Below are 24,280 nucleotides of genomic sequence, written 5' to 3' on the forward strand. Positions count from 1 at the left end.
TATACTCTCAAAACTCTTCAGTTTCAACTCCACATTCATATGTCTAGCGATATAAAATCAACTTAATTGATGAAAAGAGTGTTTTGCATCTATTTTGGTATCTGCACATCACTAATATTTTCCATACTTGGCTATTGGCTAAGTAGCATGCTAGAGAATAGCACACATAAAGGACAAACCAACACAAAAGTTCCCTTTGGGGTTCTTTTCCATGCACGCTGTTAGCACTGTTCCAAAAGATAGGAAGTTCTCTACTTTTCCTGATGTCCTGCTCAGAGGAGGAAGTGTTTAGATGCAGTGACTCCCAGTAGAAATGACCAGGACAGGAAACATGTGGTGGTTGGAGACTTAAACTCTAACCCTTTTGATCAAAGCCCCACCCGAATCATTTAGGCTTTCTAAGACCATTAGCACAAATTCTGCCCGAACACATCCATTACGATAGAAATGTAAAGTTCAATGTACAATGTAATCAGACTGTGACATTTTTCAAATACATTTTGTTTTACATTAACTTTCCTGTTCTCTGGGTGGACTTCAAAGAAAATTGGCTCTTTTATATTTCTTAATATAATATTTAATATTATGGCTTTTATTTTTATAGAATGGCTGTAAGTTTTATTTTCCTGATTTATGTCGAAAGCTTGGATCTGATAGTTTGCCTCACATTGTAAACGTCAAGCAAATTATCCAAAACATATCATTGTACATCACTCATACACATTACATGACCTTTTCTACTGCATTGTTTGCCTTGAGACGTCCCATGTCAAGCTTACTGTTACACAACAAAAGGTGTCCCCCAGCATTATTTTTTCGATCCACCCATATCCCACTGGCAGAGTCTCTGGGACATTCTATCTCAACTTGCTGGAAAAACAAGGGAGGTTACCAGTACTCAGCCAACCTTCTTACCTCCAGAGAGAAGAAAAAAAACACGGTTAATAAATGGAGTCCTGTAACTTTACAGGACAGGAAACATGGCCGCCCAAATTGTTTACAGACAATGGAGTGGTTAAAGGGTCTTCCTCTGCTGTAAATAGTGGTTTAGACAGAAAACATTATTTAGTCCTTACCATTTTTTTCAGTTAGGCTAGTTCCTGAAATGCCACAATATTCAATATCTAGTGTAAAGGCATCCACAGTGTGAAAAGTAATATGTTGACATTTGTTGTCAGTGTTTCATTTTTCATTTAAGAAAAGAGAAAAACTGTTGGTCTTGATGACAGCTTGCTTTCATCAGCTAACAAATATGATCCATAATCTCTCCATACAGTATGTCCTCTTAAAAAAGTCTGTCATTGATATAGTATTTTGTAATTGCCAATGTGCCATGAAGGTAGAACTAAAGAGCATTGAATAATAAGAAAAGCTTTAAGTAATAAAATAACGTTCTTATATGTTCAGTTCAGAAACCAGTCAGTTGCATTTGGCACGGTGTGCGTAATGGTGCGTAAATGTACGTCAAACTTAAGACATTGAAGACATAGATTGCAGTTTAGACAAACTAAAGCCCATATCAGATCAATTTAGAGCAAATCATAATTTAAAGTATTTTGTTAAGTGCTACGGATGCATTTTTGCATACTATCTGTTGTTTTGATTGAGTCAAGTTCCTATCGTAATTGATCTCTGATAAAGTCAACCAGTCTGTTTGTTTGGTCCTTAAGATCTTTATGTACAGACCTTCGGCCTGTAAATATAAAAAACGGTAATGTGTGTGGCGTGTGGAATTCATGGCGCTCCTCCCTCCATTAGCGCACTTCCAGTCGCCCGTCCGTCCAGCGCGAGTCCATCAGTGAGCGCGCAACAGTTACTGTCAGAATTGATCTGCCTCTCTCACATATTTGCTTTTATTCATTTCTACGATTTAAGGACCATCGAAACATATCTGAAAGAGCACATCTGTGCTGTGCGATCGTGATGAGGAGCTAAGGGTTATCTTTTTCTCTAAACTTCTTAAGTTTGGATGCCGGGAGGCTTTAGCGTTACTGTCGGGCGATGGCAAAGACATCTCACGTTCTTTCTCTCGTCGACTTTTTTCTCACCATCAACGTGGTTATAGGTAGGACCAAAACTTTTCGTTGAATATGTTCACATTAAAATTATAAAGGAAACTCATTAAAAGTTCTAATTGTATCAGACTTTGTCAATTGGTCCCTGTTGCTGATCAGTCTCGAGACTTGTCTTTATGATGTCCAATATAAAGTGTCGATTAAAATCCAATTCTTTGAAGTAATTACTGGATGAAACAGCCATAATCCTTTAGTTTTTTGCAAATTTTGCTGTTATATTGTATGAGTAGAAAGTTATTGGGTATCTTATTATTATCATACTTTATTATGACCACTATATTTTGTTTATTAATAACGTTCAATATACTATCGAAATAAAAGTTTCCAGTCATTTCAAAGCTATGTGCCTAAATAGACTACAGGTAAGAAACAATAAGCAACATAGTTTTTCCCATGTCCCAATCAATTCCAACACTGGTTAAATTGATTTAATACAACTTAAACTTGTTTTTTTGTCTTGTAAGAATTATTTCTGTTGCACTATTTCTTTCTTTGTATTCAAAAGATACAATCAGACCTTCACTACCATTGTTATTTCAGTACCAAGCAATTCAAAAATAATATATTTTTTTAAATATGTCAGTCTCTACGGAGTGCATGTGTTTTATCATTGATTGTGTGTGCATAAAATAGTGTGCTGGTTCCTATGGACCAGGCTATGGAACGCGGGCCGCTGGGCCATTTAGCCCGACCCCAGCCAATCTGCCCCGGCTTCCTGTTTTGACACATTCAGTCCGCTGTGCTGTGCAGATCCAGTGGAAAATTATTCAGTGCCATGCTTCTTTGTGCCACAATGTACTGTGCTGCATAATACACTATATACATCCCTTTCCATACAACCAGGCCAGGTTGTAGACAGGATTTCACCTTTTTCAAACCTGAATTGCGTTGGTTGACAAACCTGGAGGTTGGGCTAACTGCTTGTACTTTGAAAATGTCTTAATCACAGTTGATGTACATATTTCATATGTACTATGCTGTCACTATGGTTTAAATATATACAGTGTATGCATGGAACAAATTATGCCTCATAATTTCAAGATAGTGTACAAAATTGGGACATGTTGTCTGAATTAGAAATAACAGTGAACATTCAGAGCTTTTTAAGGTTGTTCTTTTCTGTCTGTGTTGCATGGATCTTATTTTTCTATTTTCAAACAAGTTTAAGTTGTTTTAATATAATGTAACAAGATAAACAGCCAAAGTGCCAAACTATTTAAAGTATTGATATTCTTCATCTAGCATAAAATTAGCAGTAGGTGAAAGCAGGTAAATGACTTATATCACACTCTAAAAAAAAGAGTAAAATATTCAGATTAAATTTGCAGTTTGAAATTAGGTTTTGTTTTAAATTTGTTTAAATTTATTCTTAATGTTACATTTTTTACCCTATTTCAAAATATTTGGCAGTTCTGTAAATTCCCGTAAAATATTTTTTAAAAGGAAATCCTAATTACAATCCATAATTGAGTTAGAATTTAAAGCTCCAAATCTCTGTGACGCGATCTGTGTTTGAATCATAAAATGATGTCTGTTGAAAAACAACTGACATTTCTTGAAATGATTATTATACCCTTACCCTTGTGATCATGGGTAATTGTACATGCTGTTTAAGAGCATCTTGTGTGTTTTCTTTCAGCGATAGAGCTCAGGTTTGTGTCTGATCCTCCAACTCTAAACATGACTGAAAAGACTCTCAAAATCAATGCCTCAGATACACTTCAGATCACCTGCAGGTAAACCTCTGTCCCTGTCAAATTTCAGTTCTGTCTTGATATAAAATCAACTCCTTTCTTTCAGCTTAAGCTTTTACATTACTAGGTTGGAAGAGGACAACCGATACTGTAAAAATAACAATGCATGTAAACAATATGAAAAATTATTATCTGCCCGACACACAGGGGGCGCCAGATCCTGGAGTGGGCTACACCTCACAACCGAACCCCTTCTGAAACCCGGCTCACCGTATCAGATTGTAGTGGTGATGGACTATTCTGTAGCACTTTAACCCTCTTAAAGGCAGTAGCCAATGAGACGGGAGAGTATCGCTGCTTTTATAAAAACCTGCCCATTGAGGATGGGAAGACTTCTGTGGAGGTTTATGTCTTTGTTCAAGGTTGGTACAGTAATATCACACGTGTAATAGTAACCATCAATAAATATTATTAATGGTAAAACGTAAAGTGTATAAATGCAAAGCATAAAAATGCTACCAATTTTTTTTATTGTAAGTTTTTATTTTTTGTTATCCTTCAGGATAACCTCCTCACCTCCTCATTCTTCGTAACCTCATTTTGGTGTCACCCTCTGTATTTTGCTTCCTGTTTTAACCATAACATTTTACATAACTTGTACATTCCTACCCTGTCCAGACAGACAAAATGGAGGAAATTTCTTGGTTGTTTTGAGTTGATTGTTTAAGGCTTAGTCAGTGTACGTGTAGTTGCATGAACTTGCACTTAATCAAATGTTTTTAACCATCTGAAATTGCATGTCTTACAGAGTGATTATAATTTTAAAATGTATATTTAGTTTCGTATTTCTGTTTTATTTTTTATATGTGTGTCTCTTCAATTTAATTTCAGCATTTAAAAGATTATGTATAGCACTTTCGTAAACAACACTGCTATAATTTCATCAATACAGTCCAATACTTGTCTATAGCTGAGAGAAGAAATATTATATTATGCAGTATATCACATGGTCTGTGTACTGTTGTAGTTGTTTCTGTGTACTGGATGCTCCTGTCACCAAAACAAATTATTTGTATGTGCAAACATACTTGGCAATAAAGCTCTTTTGATTTTGATTTGATTTTTACTACCTCATCTTTTCTGCGTTTTATTAATTGTGTACGTTTCTGGTTATAGATTATCGCATGCCGTTTGTCCGAATGGCTCAAGGTTATGATGTAGTGTTTATTCGAGAAGGAGAACGAGTGGTCATCCCTTGTGTGGTATCTGTGGAGGACTTAAACATCACACTTTACACGGTTAGTATGCTTACACATACCATACCTCAGATACACAGATGGATGCACACAGAAAAGTATACTTGATCACTCCCTTACTGCCTTTAGCACACTAAGTCAATTTGAATGTGTTCCTTACATTACACAAACTTGTTGGATTAATTTTAATGTAATTTTGACATCCATTTCCAAGTAATTGAATTGATTTATCTGAACTTAAACTAAGTACGGATAAGTAAGAATTAAATTAATTTAACTTATTTTGTTTAATTTTAGCTGAAGTAATTCATTTGTGTTAAGTCAACTTACTTTAAATTCTTCAGTGAGTCACTTTTGCAAAAACAAACAACTTTATTTTTAGCATGTGTATTGTATGGTGCTATAGAAAGTCTCAGACTTTACTGCATGAGCATGTGCACATATTTATTGACTAAGTAAAGCTGTACACAGTACATGCAAGAAGAGGGATGATGTGTTTTTCCTTCACCACTATTCACCGCTGGTAATCTACACAAATTTGCACACAACAGAATATCTTGTCAATTTTAACATCACAAAACAAGAAACATTGTAAAGTGTCATTATCTCTCATCCTGATTTACTACAAACACAATGTAACACTTTATTTTAACATTTACTGTCTAAATCCTGTAATGAGGGAAAGCATACAGGAACTCAATCCCTTTGTCTAGTTTCAGATAGTCAATGAAAATGAATTATGTTGTCCAAATGGATTAAAGTATGTTAAAAAGTCACCTATTTATGTCAGTATTAAACATCTTAATTGTGTTTGAAGAAGAAACCAATACAAATGTGTTAGATCAAACTATATTGCTTATGCAAAATAAGCAACCTTTACAAATATTTTTTGAGTGTAGACATGTTGTGTCTACTCAGATTAACTTTGAAATGCATTGTGGTTCTATAGTATGATGTGAAGTATATATCTATATTATTTTCCCCGAACAGAAGTATCCAGTAAAAGAACTAGTCCCTGATGGGAAAGAGGTGCTCTGGGATAGCAAGAAAGGGTTCATTATCCAAAGTCATATGGTCAGCTATGCTGGCGTGGTCTACTGCGAAACCATTATTCAAAACGAGACCTATCAGTCCTCACCTTACATTATGGCTGTTGTAGGTAAGGCAGAACCTTTATATGTGCAAACATTTATGGATTACATTGAATGTTTTATATTATATACGATTTCTAATATTTTTGTTATATTATGTAATGTTATTTTCAATATTCCATTTTTCCATATTCCAGTTTCATGAGCAAGAAAAAAAGTTAGAGAACAGAATGTTCATCTAATGTTGCCAGTCACAATCTACAGCCAGTTACATCATTGATGTGATAACTCAACTGGCATGCCATTATCAATTTTTTTTCCATAATATTACAGCTTTTTAAAGAAGCACTTACACACGTCCAGGAAAGAATATGGACCTTGCAGGCATATTAAATACTTAAAGTTATTGGCAAATTGTCAATTAGGATATATGATTGAATACTATATTCATTTTTTGAAAAAAGTGCTTAAACCCTCCATCACTGACCATGCCTTTAACACATGTAAAGATTTTTTGACAATATATTTAAATTTCGTAAAATCTTTTTGCCTATTTATTTCACTTATTTCTATTTATTTTTACTCTTTTGAACAATCAAAAGATTCTTGTGTTTTCGATTAGACAGCATCGCATGCTTCAAAGTCATGTTGTTGAGTCTATGTGAGATCAGCTGCCCTGGTCTCAAGAGAACAATGCTCCACCCGGCACGTCCCTTACACCCCTTTCCCTCTTCCGCAGGATACAAGATCTATGACCTCACCCTGAGCCCGGCTCAGGAGAGGCTGACGGTAGGGGAGAGGCTAGTGCTGAACTGCTCCGCTCACACTGAGCTTAATGTGGGAATCACCTTTCAGTGGACCTTCCCTGACGAGAAGGTCAGTAACTAAAAACACTGAACTCCAGCTTTGATACAAGTTCAACTTTTAACGGCAGCATGCGTGGCATTATCTCATCTCAGTTTGCTGTATATGTTCACGATGATCAAAAACAGGGGTGTGTCTACACCAATGGAGGGATGTTATATCTCCCAACATGTCCATTCACCTTAATATTTAAAGCAGGTGTATTATACCAACATTATACTAATAAATATTTTGATAAAAAATAATAAGCCATTTCCATAAATCACAAATTCCACCTCAAAAGACAATTAATAGTAGACTTTACTACTAATAATATTTAATGCAAAAATAAATTTATAACGGATTTCAAACCCCATTCCCTTTATAGAGAAGCGTCAACAGCTCAACAGCCCAGTCACGATACATAACTAAATCCAACAAGAAGAAACTCTGGAACTCTTTAGAGCTGTCCAGTACCCTCATTGTGGAGAACGTGACCATAAATGACACAGGAGAGTATGTATGCACAGCCTCCAGCATGCAGATGCAAAAGATTGCAAGTGCCTCCCTCATCGTCTACGGTATGTCCAATATCCCTCTGGTTTATGAGCAAGAGAATTGTTTTACTCAAGATCTCAATCAAACTAACTTATATGACGGTCTGTTAACACATTAAGACACATTTTATTTTTATAGCAAATTGTTCGCCAATAAAGAATATGGTCACCTAAAAGACTTAACAGTGATAAGTAATATGAGCAAATACGGCATGACTCTTTTTCAACTCAAATTCTTTTTTCATCTGTAAGGGCAATGACATTTCAACAATTTTTTTATTTATATTTTCAGAGAAACCTTTTATTGCACTGAATGATCAGATGTTTCAGACTGTGGAAGCAACTGTTGGCCAGCCAGAGGCAAAAATCCTTGTTAAATACTACGCTTATCCAGAGCCCTCTGTCAAGTGGTAAGTAAAGCATTTTGGGTGCCTAGTATACAATAAGCCAATCTATTTATAAACATTTAAACATTATCACAAGGTGTTCAAAGGTTTCATCATTCTAAAGAATGGATTAGGACTGTACAGGCAAGTAAGACTGTACTTGTTTTACACTTTTTTTAATTCAGGTATAAGAACGACCAACCAATATCATGGAAGGATGAGTACAGAATGAAACCTGCCCGAGGATCTCTCACTATATATGGTGTTACAGAAAAGGATACTGGAAATTACACTGTCGTCATGACAAATAAAATCACCAGCGAGGAGCAAAGGAGAACATTTCAGCTTTTGGTTAATGGTAGGGTACTTTTCTTCTCAAATTTCTTGTCCTCTATACATTTTTTATCGCCTTGTCTTCAACTGTTCTGAGACAGTTATTGTGTCTTCATTTTTACAGACCATCCTAGGATTTTGGAAAAGGAAGTGCCTATGGATCGAGATGTTCATATGCATGGAAGTAGCCCTACGCTTAGGTGTACTGCCAGCGGAGGATCCAGCCCTGTGACAATAAGATGGCAGTGGATGCCCAGAGAGGACTGTCAAATCAGATTTCAGTAAGTCATATGCCATATGGTTTGATGGAGCTAATACTCTTGTTTGGCTTTAAGTTTCAGACTTTTGTTCCACGTCTTGTTACATTACCAACATATTATCTAAAACATTCATATTGACACCCTTTTTTCAGTTGATACACGGACAGATTAATCAGCATATATTAATACTTATCATCCTGTACTTCATGTGATGCTCTGAGACAGAACTATTTAGTAATGCATTCTTTTTCAGTCATTCAAAATTGTAAAATAATGGCATAGTATAGGGATATTCCAACTATTAAGTTGTTTTTTCTAGTTAACGGTATTATTTTATGAATATTTTAATAATACAGTAAATGAATGTGTAAAATGTTTGGTGGTTACGAGCCATATTTCATTATGAACGTGCTGGACCTCTTCATATCACAGCAAAAACAGGATTCCCCTCTGGCCCCACAGCTTGCTATATAAGGAAACCGTAACCAAACTATTTAGAAACCTTTGTCTAAATATCATAAAATTATTGTTCACTTACCAGAAAGTTGCAAATGACTTGGAGCTGTCAAACAATTAATCACATCCAGAAAAACGTTTGTGTTTGATATTTGTCTGTGTGCTGTACATATTAATTTTATATTTTATAAATATATATATATATATATATGACGTGCAGTACATGTATACATATGAATGTATGTATGAATTTATATTTACCAATACTTTTAATTATATATAAATGTTTATTAATTTGTATATTTTATATGTGTATGTTTTTATAAATACTAAAATATATGCACAGTACACAGACATATTTATGTAAAAAAATATTTTTATTCTGAATGCAAAAATGCCGTTAATTGTGTTGTACTTTCAATGTGTTCAAGCACATTGTTGCTGAGAGTATATTTGAGTTATTGCTTACGTCCTGTTTTGTTTGTTTATTGCACAGAATAAGAATGTTTACAGGCTATGTTTTTCTCTTTTCTGTTGTGTATTTGTGTGCTTGGATTTTGCATTTCATTTATTTCTTATCACATTTCACTTCACATATTTTCTGGTGTGCAAATGCATCTCAGAGTGCAGTTCATTAGAATGCTGTGTTCTAATTGGGCATTCATCCTGAAATATCTTTTGTTATTGGGCCACTCACAATAGCTTGTTTGTTTTATGCCATTATGCTAAGAATCCAGCACCAGTGAGTTCTGGTTGACTTGTAACTTTGATTGTCAGACTGTATTCACAGAACACCTCTTCCACGGATGTTGTGATGGTGTAATGAGCGTTCAGGGTCAGGCATCATGCAAACTTTATCTGCAGACTGCACCCTAGTTCCGTAACCCTCATCACAACTTCCTGTTGTTCTAAATCTAGACGAATTCAAATCCTCTGTCCTTGATCAAATGAGACAAAAAACAATGTCTGTTAGTACATGTTGCAACTGTTTACCCTGGACAAACTTCTTAGCTTTCTTTTCAATTTTTATGGGTCCTATTTTTGTATTTGTGCTTTTCCATCTATTGTTTATCCTTTCTTTCTTTGTCTCATCTCACATGGTCTGACCTATATGAGGAACTGGTGTCTAGCCCACATATAACCCTGCTGTCTGTTTATTAATAGCTGAAGTGGTTGTTCCAAATCTGTATACATTTCTTTGTTCTGATGAACACAGTATCTGAAGATATTTGGAAGAATGCTCATAACCAAACAGTTCTTGGCCACCATTGACTATCATAGTAGGAAAATTACAATGGTAGTCAAACTGTTTGCTTTCCTCAATTTTTCAAAATGTCCTCTTTTGTATTCAACAGAACAAATAATTGTTCCTACTATGGTAGTCAATGGTTGCCTAGAGTGGTTTAGTTACAAGCATTCTTCCAAATATCTTTCTTTGTGTTCATCTTCTTACTGAACGTGAGGTTGAGTTAATGATGACAGAGTTTACGTTTTTGGTTTCTTTAACACTCTGGCTCAGGGTTCCCACAGTCAGGGAATAAAAAAAATGATTTCCTTCATCTGTAAAACTATGAAATGTCCTTAAATGAAATAAAAAAGTCAGTTAAGCTGCTATATTATTATTAGTTTCGTTTAGTTAATATACATATTTAAAGTTTGACTCCGCTATAAAATCAGATTGTTCTTTGTCAGTTCAATGTCTATAAAATGTGATATGTTATATAATATCTATTTTTTATATCAACAGACCTAAGGCAGAGCAGAATGTGGTGAAGTGTGACAGATGGAGGGAGATATTAAACAGCACAGGGAAGAATTCCATCAGCAGCCCCACATCAGTTACTGATCGATCTCTCAAGGTATCCCCATGTCTAGCAAAGTGTACATTGCCTGTAATGTGTTCTTCTCAAACACACAAACTATTCTAATTGTACTTTTCTAATTATACACACATATGGGTCGAACAAAGCATTAAAGAGAGTATTTAAGAGTTCTTAGTTACTAATCAAATAAGTTTAGAATGCTGATACTGTATGTTACCCCTCACTCACCCTGATTTCGTCCATACCTGTTAGACTTTTGCGGAACAAAAAATAAGATATTTTGAAGAACGTCAAAATCCAAATGACACTAGCCCTAATTGACTTCCATTGTATGGAAAGATAAATGGATTCATTTATCATATTTTATGTCACATACAGGTTTTGAATGACATGAGGGTAAATCAATTGACAGAATGTTTTTGGGGGTGAGCTCTGCCTTTAAAGGAAAGCAAAACATTTTAGTACAATTTTCATACTAAAATTGTAAAATATATATTGTAAAAAAATTATTCTGGCCTCAAGCCAGACCGATAAACAAACACAGACTGGAAGTTCATGGCCAGGTGCGTGCATCCAATGAAACCATCTATACCTTTAAGCCCCCTTATATTTATGATGAAAGTGTACTTTTAAAATCATCCTCTGCCCTCTGATTCTATTTTTAATGTACTAGTATATTTTTCCACAGACTATCAGCACACTGAAGATCCAGAAGGCAGTTGACCACGCTCTCTACAAGTGCATTGCCACCAACAAGATGGGAACTGATGAGAGAGTCATTGTGTTCCAAGTAACCCGTAAGTGCATGAGTCAAATCTCCAATCCGTTTTATTTTCCGATGCAAATTTAGCATTAGTTTATCTGAATTACATACTACCAAACATAGCTTTTTAGAGTCAACATCCTGTTTTTCTTGCTCACAGGGTTCCTAAGTCTAAGTGTGCTCCCTTCTAACGTCCCTATCGAGGGAGAAGACGTAGTGATGCGCTGCGTAGCCGATCGACTGCTCTATGCTAACTTGCACTGGTATCGGGTATTAAACGTAGCCAACCCTGATGCTCTTCAAGCGGCCGTGCCTTGTGACACCCTTACTCTGTCACCATTCCCCCAGCCCAACGTTACCATTCCAGGCCTGCAGGGCAGCAATACAACACTGGACCTGCCTATACCAAACACCACCATAATGGACCAGGGTCTCTACACTTGCCAGGTGGAGAACGTGGGGACCAGTGAAAGAACCTGTTTACTTCACAACCTCAGACTAAGAGGTGTGTTTTGGATATTTACAGTACCTTCTGCCTCCTTCACAACCTATAACAACCTATAACTTTGAGGATGCATAAAAATCGGTCACTGAAATAAAGCAGATCATTTGTGCCAATAAAACAGCCCCGTCATTGGGTTTTAATCCTTAGTGAATTCAACCCTCAAGTCCTACTTGAGTCTTATGGTCATTCGGTTCTGTATTGTTCTCTCCACAGCTCTTGAGATGTCCAGAATTGTGACCAATCTGACTGACCAGAGAGTGAATGTGAGTGACTCCACCACTTTAGTGTGTGACGTGTCTGGAACACCGACCCCCAGTGTTTTGTGGACGAAGGACAACCGCACTGTCATAGAAGGATCAGGTGAGTTATTTTTTGAAATTGCAAAAAATGATGATAAAAATGTATTTAAAGATTAGTGCCAGTTGTCCAGTTTACTTTAGTGTTCTGTAAATTCCTGTCTACCCACTATCCCAAAAATATGAAGCTATAAAGGCGAAAAACAACTAATCATATTTTGCAAGTTCTCTGTTTTATTTTGATCTGTGAAATCATTTAATTATTTTGCTTTTCAGCTTTGTTTAGAATAATCTATAAAATGAAACTAAATCAGTGATGTCCCTATGGCTGCTTTTACAGCTTGTGAAAATTTTACTTTAACATTTTTTGTAACATTGGTAACATTTATGTCGGCGTTTTCTTTATTGTCAGGTGTGATTCTAAAACATTCAAACCGTGTCTTGACCGTCCAACGTGTGAAAAAAGAAGACAGCGGTCTGTACGTATGTACAGCGTGTAACCAGCAAGGCTGTGAATCTAAAGAGGCCCGTATCACTGTGGATGGTGAGTCTATTAACAAATTAGACTAACAAATAAAACTCATTGTTTTGGTTTGTTTAGTGCGGTTAAAACTGCCTTAATATCTAAGTTAATTCAGTGAAAGTTCAACCCAAAATCAAAACATGTTATCATTTACTAAACCCAACAAAATCACTTAAAGGGACTGTGTACCTAGAATAATTTGATTTGATCAATTTGATTTTTTGTATACTGTCAGAAAATAGTAATCATCACAAAGTGTCACTGGGAAGATACCTTTTAAAAAAAGCCCCAATATGTACCATTTAGGTTAAGATATGTATACATTTCCAATATGTACCTCTGATGTACCAATATGCACTCTTTAGTTGCAAAGGTGTCCTTTTTTAACACTTTAAAAATAAATTGTGTAGCGCTTTTAAACAATGTGCATTGTTGCACAACAGCTTTAGAGAAATGTATACAAAAATACCGATATAGAAAAAAGTACATGCATGCATTTTGTATTATATAAGACAGGTAATGACTTGTGAAAAATATGGCTACTAAAAATGTCTAATTTTCTCATCCCAAAACCGTCGCATTGACCAAAATTTTCTTTAAAATATTTTAATGTCTCTAACACTGATTTTTCATTCACTTTCTGTTACCTTTGTTGGAAGTGATAAATCATAACCCTCAACATACCAGAGTGGACACAGCTTTAAAGACATGGTTTTAGAAGAGACATCACATTTCATGTCAAGCTTGTTCTCCCACTGACTCGTATCCTGATATGTGTAGAGATTGTGTTTTAATCAAGGCTCCGTGTTAAAAATAGCTCTATTTAGTCAGTCAGGAAAAGGGCTCTGTTAGCACACATCCTTTTACGAAGTGCTAAAAAGAAAACAAAGCAAAATCCCAGAGCACAAAAGAAGAGTAAAATAACCCGCCCTCTTTAATACTGGTCGAGAGACTTGCATCTTGGCATTCTTTCACTCTCTCACATCACAAAACAGTGAGACACATAAATAGCAGCCAAAAACAGTGAGTACGTGATTCATCTCTCAACATCACTGTTTCAGCCGTATTCAATAAGGCCCGCTAACAAGGAGTCTATTCCCCACGCCGAGAAAGAGTGAAACAGCGGGAGGGAATGAGAGAGAAATGAACTGTGTCCTTCATATCTCCTTTGACCAGCAGTATGCTTGTATAGATAAGAGAACATTGCACTTTTTACCTTTTCATACGAACCTGCAGGTTGATTTTGGCTTCGTGTCCACTGTTCAGGCTTATTTTGGTTGGATTAAATATCAGGTCAGAACACAATTCACATTCCTTTAAGTGTAGCCATAAACGCCCAAATACAAATATTTCCTGGTAGGTTGTTCCTCTGAATTGATGTATTTTTTTGCCTGCAATACACAGTCCAAAATAAATATTTATCTGATTCCATCATAAACCTCTTAATAAACGATATGTACAATATTTTAACTAATCATGTCCTCCAATGATAATATTTTGTTTTCTTTCTGTCTTATATACAGCAAGTGTTCAAGTCATCTGATAATGTGATTCAATCCAACAGGTGCTGAAGAAAAGATGAATGTGGAATTGATCATGCCCATCGGTGCTGTGGTCATCGCCATGTTCCTCTGGCTCCTCATCGTCTTTGTCATTCGTAACAGGAAACGGGTAACGCTCCACTCCATCCTTCTTCTTGTTTCCTCTCTCTTCTTCTGTACGCTCACAGTCAAACTCTGCTCTTCTCTGACTGATTGGAAGTGACTGTCCAGGCCATCCCTATTGTGTGCTCAGCCCACATTCTGCTCTGGTGTGTCACGTAGACCACCAGTCTCGAGCCCCATTCTGTCCCTGTGGTACCCCAGCCTTAATTCTCTTTACCAGCTTCCAGTTATCATTAATGGGGGTTTTATAATGAGGGAGACTCCAGTCTCATGTGGGCAGACACTTGACTTGCAGGCAAGGGTGAAGTCAAGAACCGCCCACTTAGACCGGAATGGAAAAAAGGCAAAAAAAGTTTTTCCAAAATGCATACAAATGTTTCCATTTTATTTTAAAAAGGTCTTGTCTTAACTGAAATAGATTAAAAAAAAATAACACTTTCACTGACATAAATCAGGAATAAAACTACTATTTAAACTCTCCTCCTTCACAGCCTAATGATGGAGACTTGAAAACCGGCTATCTGTCAATCATCCTCGACTCGGATGACATGCCGATCGACGAGCACTGTGAGAGACTGACCTATGATGCCAGCAAGTGGGAGTTTCCTCGCGACAGACTCAAACTTGGTGAGACTGGGCCTGGTAGATGCACCACACATGTTTAAAACAGCATTAAAACGATAAAAAAACATCCAGACACTCCAATGTTACCATGCATGTTAATATTCACAAATGTGGTACATTGTTTTTTAGGGGAGCAGCTGGGAAAAGGAGCATTTGGTCAAGTTGTAGAGGCGGCTGCATATGGTATTGAGAAAGTCACCACCTGTACTACAGTAGCAGTGAAGATGCTCAAGGGTATGAAGCTTCTTTTCGCTTATCTTAAAACTGTATGTGGTTTACAGTAGGGCCCAAATTAAAATGCATTTAGTATTTTCCTGTAATTCATTCGTTATTACTTAAACAAAGCATTTTGAAAATATTGCAGAAGTCCCCTTTAATGTATATTGTACACTCTATAAAACTGTAATTTTACGGAATTACACAGTATTATTTTACAGAATTTTTACATATTTTTGAAATGCGGTAGAAAATTTTAAATTACAGAAATATAGTATCAGACAGTTTCAAATTTGGTGTAAAATTACAGGGAAAACTTGCGATTTTACTGTACTAAAATTTTTATTGTCTTTTATTGTCTCAAATTTGATCTTATAGACCTTATGCTGTCAACGTCTCAAATTTGCTTATTTGATTAGAGAGTTCACCTGTTGATATAGTAAAATACTTGATTTGGCAAAATATAGGTGATAGAAATTAGAGTATAAATAGGAAATACAGCCAAACTAACAAATATTCAGACACCAGATATAATCTTTTATATTTTTTTACGGTTGCAGGACACTATAGTTCATCTATGTAACTGAGGAGAGTAAAATAAAATGACAAATTTTGCAAAAAAATCTTCATACAGTGGACTACCCGTAAAATAGAAACAAATTTGGGAACCTTTGCTTTGACCTGACCATGTTAAGGGATTTTTTCTTTAATTGATAATCATAAACACCCAGACTGACCAGCATAAAGTATTGCTTGGTAATTGATTGGTATTCTTCAATGTACACAGCTGACCGCTATTCAACCGAATCCATTACTTTCTGGGGGATTGCATATACTTAGAAAAACATGTATAGTATAATGCAATCGAAGTAGCTTGGGATATAAGCATCTACCATATGCATAAATGTCTATGTATACTTCGCTTTTAAACACATCTGGCTGCAATATTCCCAAACTCCAACAGAGGGAGCCACTGCCAGTGAGTACCATGCTCTGATGTCTGAGCTGAAGATCCTCATCCATATTGGGCATCATCTCAATGTGGTCAACCTTCTAGGAGCCTGCACCAAACCAGGTGAGTTCCTTATTTTCTTCTATAAAATCTTCATTTCGTTTTAGTAGACATGTTGTCTTCAATAGGATGTACGTGTGTAACTGTTTATGACACTCTCTTGCTCAATTTTCAGGACCCTTGATGGTGATTGTAGAGTATTGTAAAAACGGTAACCTCTCCAGCTATTTGAAAAGCAAGCGGGGAGATTACAGCCCATATAAGGTAATAAGCCCATAGCACATTTGAGTATCTGGACATTTTTTGCCACAATCCCTTGTTAATTTCTGACCCATAAGGCCATAACATTAACAATACTCTGTAATCCTTTGATGTGCTCAATTCTTATACAAAAGCCTCGTGTGAGACCTTGAGCAACAGCCAAAGATCCGTCAGGCCTCTGTGTTGTTCAAGGTTAAAACTGTTGTTCTCGCACACAATGAAGTGTACCCGGGACTGCATTAGTATTTCTGTGACAGTCACATTTCTGACGCGTTGGTACTGTTTGACCCTGACGACCATGCTAACTTAACCTGACAACAATGGAAACTGATCCACCTGTGTCTCAAAAGCGCACAGCACAGCAGTGCCAGAGGGAGGTGCTGCAGGAAGAGGATTTGCGTGAGGGGGATCTGGGTCTGGGAACCAGTACTCGCCTGGACATCTGCACTGGCACTGCGGTGTGTACCAGACTGAGTGAAAAGACCTCCATGAACCATGAACAGCATGAGCAAGGTACAATGGACGTCATGTTAATCTGTACTTTTAGTTGGTTAAAGGTGCTATGTGTAATTTTTTTTGTAGGATTTATTGACAGAAGTGCAATATAATATTCATAACTTTGTCTTCAGAGGTATATAAAGACCTTATGAAGTGTTATGTTTTTATTACCGTAGAGAGAATTATTTCTATCTACATACACCGTGGCTCCCCTTGCATGGAATTGGCCATATGGTTTCTATAGTAGCCCTAAATGCACAAATTGCTTTACAGAGCACATTTCGTAAATAGATTGTCTCCTTCTTCAAAGAAACGAAAATGTGATGACATCTTAGACCTGTGTCAGCAACCTGTGTCAGTGCTTGGATAGGGAGGGGTGAGGTGTGAAGTGAGCATTGGTTGCAGTTTGCAACCTCACCACTAGATGCCGCTTAATTTCATACTGTGGACCTTTATCTCTTTTAAATTGAGAAAGGGGTCATAGGGGACACTGAAATGATTAAAGAAATTTCTTTTTTAACTTATAATTAATATGCTTATGTAGAGAGTTCAGACTGGGATCAACTGACATTGGAGGATCTCATCAGCTATAGTTTCCAGGTGGCCAAAGGCATGGAGTTCCTCGCCTCCAGAAAGGTAATATAGACCTTTTTGTGGACACAACACAAAGGTTTTACAATACATTATCATTTTGAAGATTTACTACTGATTGAAGATCTTAAATCATAATACTACTTCATATTTGCCAGTGTATTCATCGTGACCTGGCAGCCAGAAACATCCTTCTCTCTGAGAACAATGTGGTGAAGATATGTGACTTTGGACTGGCCAGAGACGTTTATAAAGACCCTGACTACGTCCGTAAAGGAGATGTGAGGGCCGCGTTTATAAACATTAACACTTACTCAAATCATTTTATTTGTAAACTTGTACTTGATCACTGCCTCTTTCTCTCGCTCATCCCGACAGGCTCGTCTTCCTCTGAAGTGGATGGCCCCAGAGACCATCTTTGACCGCGTGTACACCACACAGAGTGATGTGTGGTCATTTGGTGTGCTCCTTTGGGAGATCTTCTCACTTGGTAATAAAACCCTTTTTATGTCATGATTCACATAGAAACAAAAGGGACGTTCTAGCAATTAATTGTGATAAATCGTATCCAGAATAAGCGTTTGTGTTTACATAATATATGTTATCCTGGGGGGCACGGTGGCTTAGTGGTTAGCACGTTCGCCTCACACCTCCAGGGTTTGGGGTTCGATTCCCGCTTCCGACTTTTGTGTGTGGAGTTTGCATGTTCTCCCCGTGCCTCGGGGGTTTCCTCCGGGTATTCCGGTTTCCTCCCCTGGTCCAAAGACATGCATGGTAGGTTGATTGGCATCTCTGGAAAATTGTCCGTAGGGTGTGAGTGCGTGAGTGAATGAGTGAGTGTGTGTGCCCTGCGATGGGTTGGCACTCCATCCAGGGTGTATCCTGCCTTGATGCCCGATGACTCCTGAGATAGGCACAGGCTCCCCGTGACCCGAGGTAGTTCGGATAAGCGGTAGAAAATGGATGGATGGATGGATGGATGTTACCCTGGATAACAAAACCAGTCTTAAGTAGCACGGGAACATTTTTGGTAAAAGCCAAAAATACATTGTATGGGTAAAAATGATAGATTTTTCTTTTATACCAAAAATCTTAAGGATATTAAGTAAAGATCATGTTCCATAAAGATATTTCGTAAATTTCTTACCATAAATATATCAAAACTTTCTCAATTCTAAAAAATACAAATTTAATTTATTGATAGATAAATATAAAAAAATTATTTAAATTTTTCATAAACATAAATGTTTATTCATTGTTTAAAACAGACAAATGTTATGTAAACAGAAACTTCTATTCTGTATGCTATTAAGCGTGATTAATCGTTTGACAGCCCTAAAATAAACAGATTTTTTGGACATTTTTGGCATGTAGGTCATGCTGTGTATTCAAAGGAAGTGCCCAATTATGGGAAACCAGAAGCTTATAAAGGTTAACTGAAGCTTGTCAAGGAAGTTTAATATTGGGAGTCATTTTTAGTGATGTGATGCAAGAGCTCTACTAACATCACTTACAGCTCCTTTACGCTTCTTAAGTGTTAATCTTCAAGACATAAAATCAAGATATAACAATAGATCATCACAGTATTAAGAGGATATAACTTCAATGTATTGAGCTCGGCTTGCATTGTCTCATCTCCTCTGGTGCAGGTGCATCTCCGTATCCAGGTGTGTGTATTGATGAGTCCTTCTGCAGACGGCTAAAGGAAGGAACCCGAATGAGAGCTCCAGACTACGCCACACCTGAAATGTTAGAAACATTTAGAAACAACAACATTTCTACACTCTATTAGGGTTAATTCACACAACTGTCAAAATCAGCATACAGTATTAGAAACAGTAAGATGTGATGTATCCAGGTTTTGGCACAGTTGAATAGGAGAAGCCAGTTATAGTTTGTTGTGGGATTTGTTTCTTTGTTTAATTTGATTTATCAATAATATCAAAATTGTGAATTCTTTGGGCAATGATAATCATGTAGAGAAAATTGCATATTGTGACAACCCTAGTAGAGTGTACAGTACAATTCTGTTAAATTTTCTAGAAATACTGAATAATGTCATATTCTTTTCAGATACCAGATCATGCTGGACTGTTGGCTTGATCGACCTAAAGAGAGGCCAACTTTTACTCAGCTAGTCGAGCATATGGGAAATCTGCTACAAGTTAGCGCTCAACAGGTTAAACATTTAAAAAAAACTGTATGGACTTAAAATCTCTAATTTGAGTGGTTTTTTTGTCACGCTCAAAATGTCATTCATATCTGCCTTGTGTTTAAGGATGGAAAGGACTACATCCCATTAACAAACGGAGAGGTGGACGGGTGTTCACAGTTCCCTCCTCACATTGCTAAATCTAAAGTAACAATATGCGCAAGCAGCGCAGAGGCACAACTCCACTATGATAATGCTCCTATTTTGGGGTTTGTTTCCACTAACTTTGTTGTGGTGTTTTTGTGATGTTTTTGGAACTCTATTTACCATTTCCTTGTAAGCACCCAGTTGTCTGACTTTTGCGCATTGGTCTACCCGAGCTTGAAGACATTCATCTCTATTCTAACAGGTTACCACAGCAGATAGATGGTTGTGGTGTGCCAAAGAGTATGGCAACATTTGTGGATATTCCCTTGGAGCACACAGCAGTAATGGTAAATGAGCTTTACAAAAACACTTGATAAGATTGATATTAGCCTTTACTACTGACTAAGAATATAACTGTGCAGTTGTACGCTTAAGAAGCTATTTCTGAGCTGACCCTTAAAGTCATCCCAAAATGTAAATTCTGTCAATATTTATTCACCCACATTTCATTTAAACATGGAGAAAACATATCTTATTTTGAGAAATATCTCAGCAGTTTTGTGTCCATACAATGGAAATCCATAGGTGTCAATGTTGTTTGGTTAACAACAGTTGCGTAACTTTGTTTTGAAAAGTGGTGGGGACGGAGATGACAAAAACAATACTTCTGTCATGACAACTCTAGGAGTGTTTAGCATGGTAGTGTGCATGACATATAATGTATTTGGTCTTGGTGGAATAGATCTGCCACGCTGCTGCTGTGGCGGAGCAAGTACAGAGACTTGCTGCTGCCAATATATCCAAAACATACTGCTGTGTGCATATAAGGAATGTTGCTGTTGCACATATAACATATGAATCACAGGTTACGTGATACTTGCAGTAGATCTATACAGGTGGAGCTGGGGAAGGAGGAGGGTTCTGAAACGTGCTGCACTGCTGCAACAATCCCTAACCGAGATTTAAACGTAGACCAGCAAGCTCATTGGCTGCGGATAAGGAGAGATCACTTCACCGTGTAGTAGTTATTATGTCGTATAGGTTTAGACTTTAAGACGTCTAGAGTTTCACGGCAGAACTATTCATCTTTATTAATTATAACTTGTTGGAAATATTTATTATATATAGTGGGCGGTCCGTCTGTTGGCTATCATGGGGAAAGGTCACTTTGCTGCTGTCGTGCATTACACTTAAAATTTGTTTACTTGTTCATTGGTTAAAGGATTTTTGTGATTGGACACTGGATGCGCCGCGAGTGAGGATGATGCATGCATTTTTACTGTATACTGGCAGTATGTCTGAACTCGCGGCTCTCTGTCTTCCGCAAATATAACTTACGAGTGTGAACAATGAAAAAAAAGCGACGCATCCTGAGCTTTCCACAAGTTTTAGATATTGAGGACTTTCCACAAGCATTTCTTAAATTCTTCCAAAAAGTGGTGGGTACATGTCCCGCCGGTCCAAATCGCAAATTATGCCTATTCTTCAAAATATCTTCTTTGGTGTTCAAAAGACGAAAGGAAGTCATACAGGTTTAAAATTAAATGAGGATGAGTTAATGACGAAACAATTTGCAGTTTTGGGTGAACTGTACCTTTGAGAACTACTAGTGGGTGTAACTTAAACCAGTGTTATTACCTGCTTATTTTAGACCCTACCACATTTATATTTATGCATTTGTCAGGCACTTTCATCCAAACCAGCATTAAATTTTAACACTAAACATATTCCCTGAAAACTGAACCCACCACTTTTCCGCTCTTAGTACTATGAGCTTCAGCAATGGTCAAACTTGGGGCCCCAAGATGGATCCAGGGGAGTCACAGATTTTTTGGAATTTTATGAATTATAGATATTAATCATACATTTCACGCAATCAAACATTAGAAAAAATAAGACCACCGACACAAAAACTGATGTTCCAGCATTGTTTAACTGAAGTAGTTTTTGGTATAATTAAAAGTCTAAGTTTCAGATTAGTCTTTATGGGGGGGGGGGGGGGGGGGGGGCGCAAAGGGATACACTCTACACAAAGGGGTCTTACAACCAAAAATTTTGAGAACCACTGAGCTAGTGAAAATTACATATACGTTATTTTGTCTTCTGTATATATTGTAATGCTAAAAACAGTGATGATTTCCATACAGAATGGTCACATGGACTGTGGAGTGGCCTTATCACGTGAACAGATGAAAGCTTTGGATCGCCATGAGCAAAGAACCTCCAATTTTAGGTGGATTGTAGCAACATCACATTGATCTTGATCCAAGTACAGGCTTAGAGACTGTTTAAACACATGTTTGTCTGTATTCTCATCCTTAGCCCACTTCTGCGGTGCAAGAGTAAGGAGTCTTTAGCTTCGGAGTCATCCAATCAGACCAGCGGCTATCAGTCCGGCTATCATTCAGATGACGCAGAAGCGCCCATTTACGCCAACGAGGAAATGATTCTGAAGAGAGACTTCCATAAGAAACCTCCACTGCCTAAGAGATATGAGAAGTTCATGACAGATGTCCGTTATAGTGCACCTCCGGTTTAATATAATTTTTTGTTCCATATTAGGTTATTCCTGTCATTAGTTATAATGACTCCACATGCACTATGTCATCCAACAACAACAAACTCTCGCTTAATCTTTTGAATTGTATGTGTAAGGGAACCACTCACTCATTTAAACGTTTTCCTTTCATTATATTCAATTTTTGAAATAAATGTAATATATTGTGTTGGAACAGACTGTTTTGGAGCAGATAAGATGTATGTTTTAGTTTTATTCTTCTAAATGTCAGGGAGATTTCGAGAGAGAGAGAGAAAGCCTTAGCAATACAATCATGTTTACTCAGATGCAGAGCAAGTGGCCTCTCAGTGTGTCCACGCCACTTCCTGAGCAGAGTCACGCCATCTTCCTGCCGAACAGGAAATAGCAACTGGAATGTCAGAAAATTGAGTGTGTGAATGTTTTCCATTTTTTGTCTTCATCTTTTGCATTGTCTTCCAATGAATGACAAGACTTGTTCTCTCTCAAGCAACAAACTGCCAGATTTTTCTCCTCCCTTTTTGTTTTCTCATCTTTGTTTCTTGGTTGGCCTTTTGATTGTACAGTTTGTTATGAGGGTCTTTTTGTAAGAAGAATGTCAGTATTTTGCCATAAAGACTATTATTTAGTAAAGCACATTCTTGTTATTAGTTTTTTTAATAAACTCTTGCCAATTATAATTCATGTGTATGTGGTTGTGAGAAAAAAAAGAGTGCATCTTTGAAGACCCAGCTCTTCCTGTATGTGTTTATAAATGACAGTAAGACAATGCAGTACCACGCAGCATCTGGGAAAACAGAACAATGAATGCTTGTCCCTGTGGATAACACTTTTTTGCAACTGAAATTTATATTTTGGGTTTTGTCCATTACTATTTTGTGTATTTTTGTGGTTGTCAAGAGACCCGAGGAAACAATGCCGACACAGCCTTGGGTGTGGTGGTCTCAATATTGCCACCCGCAACAGCATGCACAAGGCCATCAAAGTGAGCTCTGAATCCTGGGCTTAACTTTTAATTGTTTACGTATATTGTTGTGTTATTGATAAGAAACTGGGTCAGTTGGATTCACACCATGACACTACCAAGGCAGCATCATAACAACAAAAACATGATGACAACTAACGACATTTCATAATCAAGTAAGCACATCAGAATAATTTCACAGGGTTTTTTGTGTTTATGCTTTGATGACGTGTTGACACTCCTGCATCAAACAACTATGTTCTCAAACATACATAACCTCTGTGTGCACTTGATAGCTAATGTAGAGAACATCAAAGTGCTGGTTAAATCCCAACACAAAATACAGTGTGAATTTACTTTGGTTGTTCACACGCACGCACACACACACACACACACACACACGCACGCACACGGATTGCTAGATAGAGACAGAAGATCAAATAAGAGAAATACAAGTAATATTTTATGCAGACTTCCTAAAGCTAGCTGATGTCAGCAGCAATATGAGCAAAACGAGTGCAGCCAGTGTGCAAACACTGGCGAGGAACCCAAAACTTCAGTGGAGAAAACCAGTTCTCATATGGCACTGCTGCTCCATCCCTACAAGTTCGACAGTGCTTGCACAAATAGGCTAAATAAACAAACAAAAAATAAATATAAGGGGTGGATGAAAGATTTTATATTATCTTAATATTCAAATAGTTAATTGCAGTTGCAATTTTGTTGTGAATTGAGGATATGTCAGGTCGCTGCC

The 24,280-nt window shown here is 37.1% G+C and overlaps 1 protein-coding gene across 1 annotated transcript; it reads left to right on the top strand.

Annotated features, from left to right (window-relative positions):
* The first annotated feature begins 1,781 nt into the window (after nucleotides 1-1,781).
* Nucleotides 1,782-23,242, top strand: kdr (kinase insert domain receptor (a type III receptor tyrosine kinase)). Its single transcript, XM_056764440.1, has 30 exons — nucleotides 1,782-2,065; nucleotides 3,715-3,811; nucleotides 3,977-4,191; nucleotides 4,946-5,067; nucleotides 6,016-6,184; nucleotides 6,856-6,992; nucleotides 7,348-7,540; nucleotides 7,809-7,926; nucleotides 8,088-8,260; nucleotides 8,360-8,516; nucleotides 10,699-10,810; nucleotides 11,463-11,571; nucleotides 11,698-12,042; nucleotides 12,256-12,402; nucleotides 12,751-12,882; nucleotides 14,426-14,532; nucleotides 15,017-15,152; nucleotides 15,279-15,383; nucleotides 16,330-16,440; nucleotides 16,553-16,641; nucleotides 16,989-17,151; nucleotides 17,681-17,772; nucleotides 17,886-18,008; nucleotides 18,106-18,217; nucleotides 19,377-19,476; nucleotides 19,801-19,906; nucleotides 20,006-20,148; nucleotides 20,289-20,373; nucleotides 22,174-22,259; nucleotides 22,349-23,242. Exons 1-30 carry the CDS (start codon nucleotides 2,002-2,004, stop codon nucleotides 22,563-22,565), a joined length of 4,065 nt encoding a protein of 1,354 aa, XP_056620418.1. The 5' UTR covers nucleotides 1,782-2,001; the 3' UTR covers nucleotides 22,566-23,242.
* Nucleotides 23,243-24,280: the final 1,038 nt, after the last annotated feature.

This window comes from Triplophysa dalaica, chromosome 13 (genome assembly GCF_015846415.1).
Source record: "Triplophysa dalaica isolate WHDGS20190420 chromosome 13, ASM1584641v1, whole genome shotgun sequence".
Taxonomy (NCBI): Eukaryota; Metazoa; Chordata; class Actinopteri; order Cypriniformes; family Nemacheilidae; genus Triplophysa; species Triplophysa dalaica.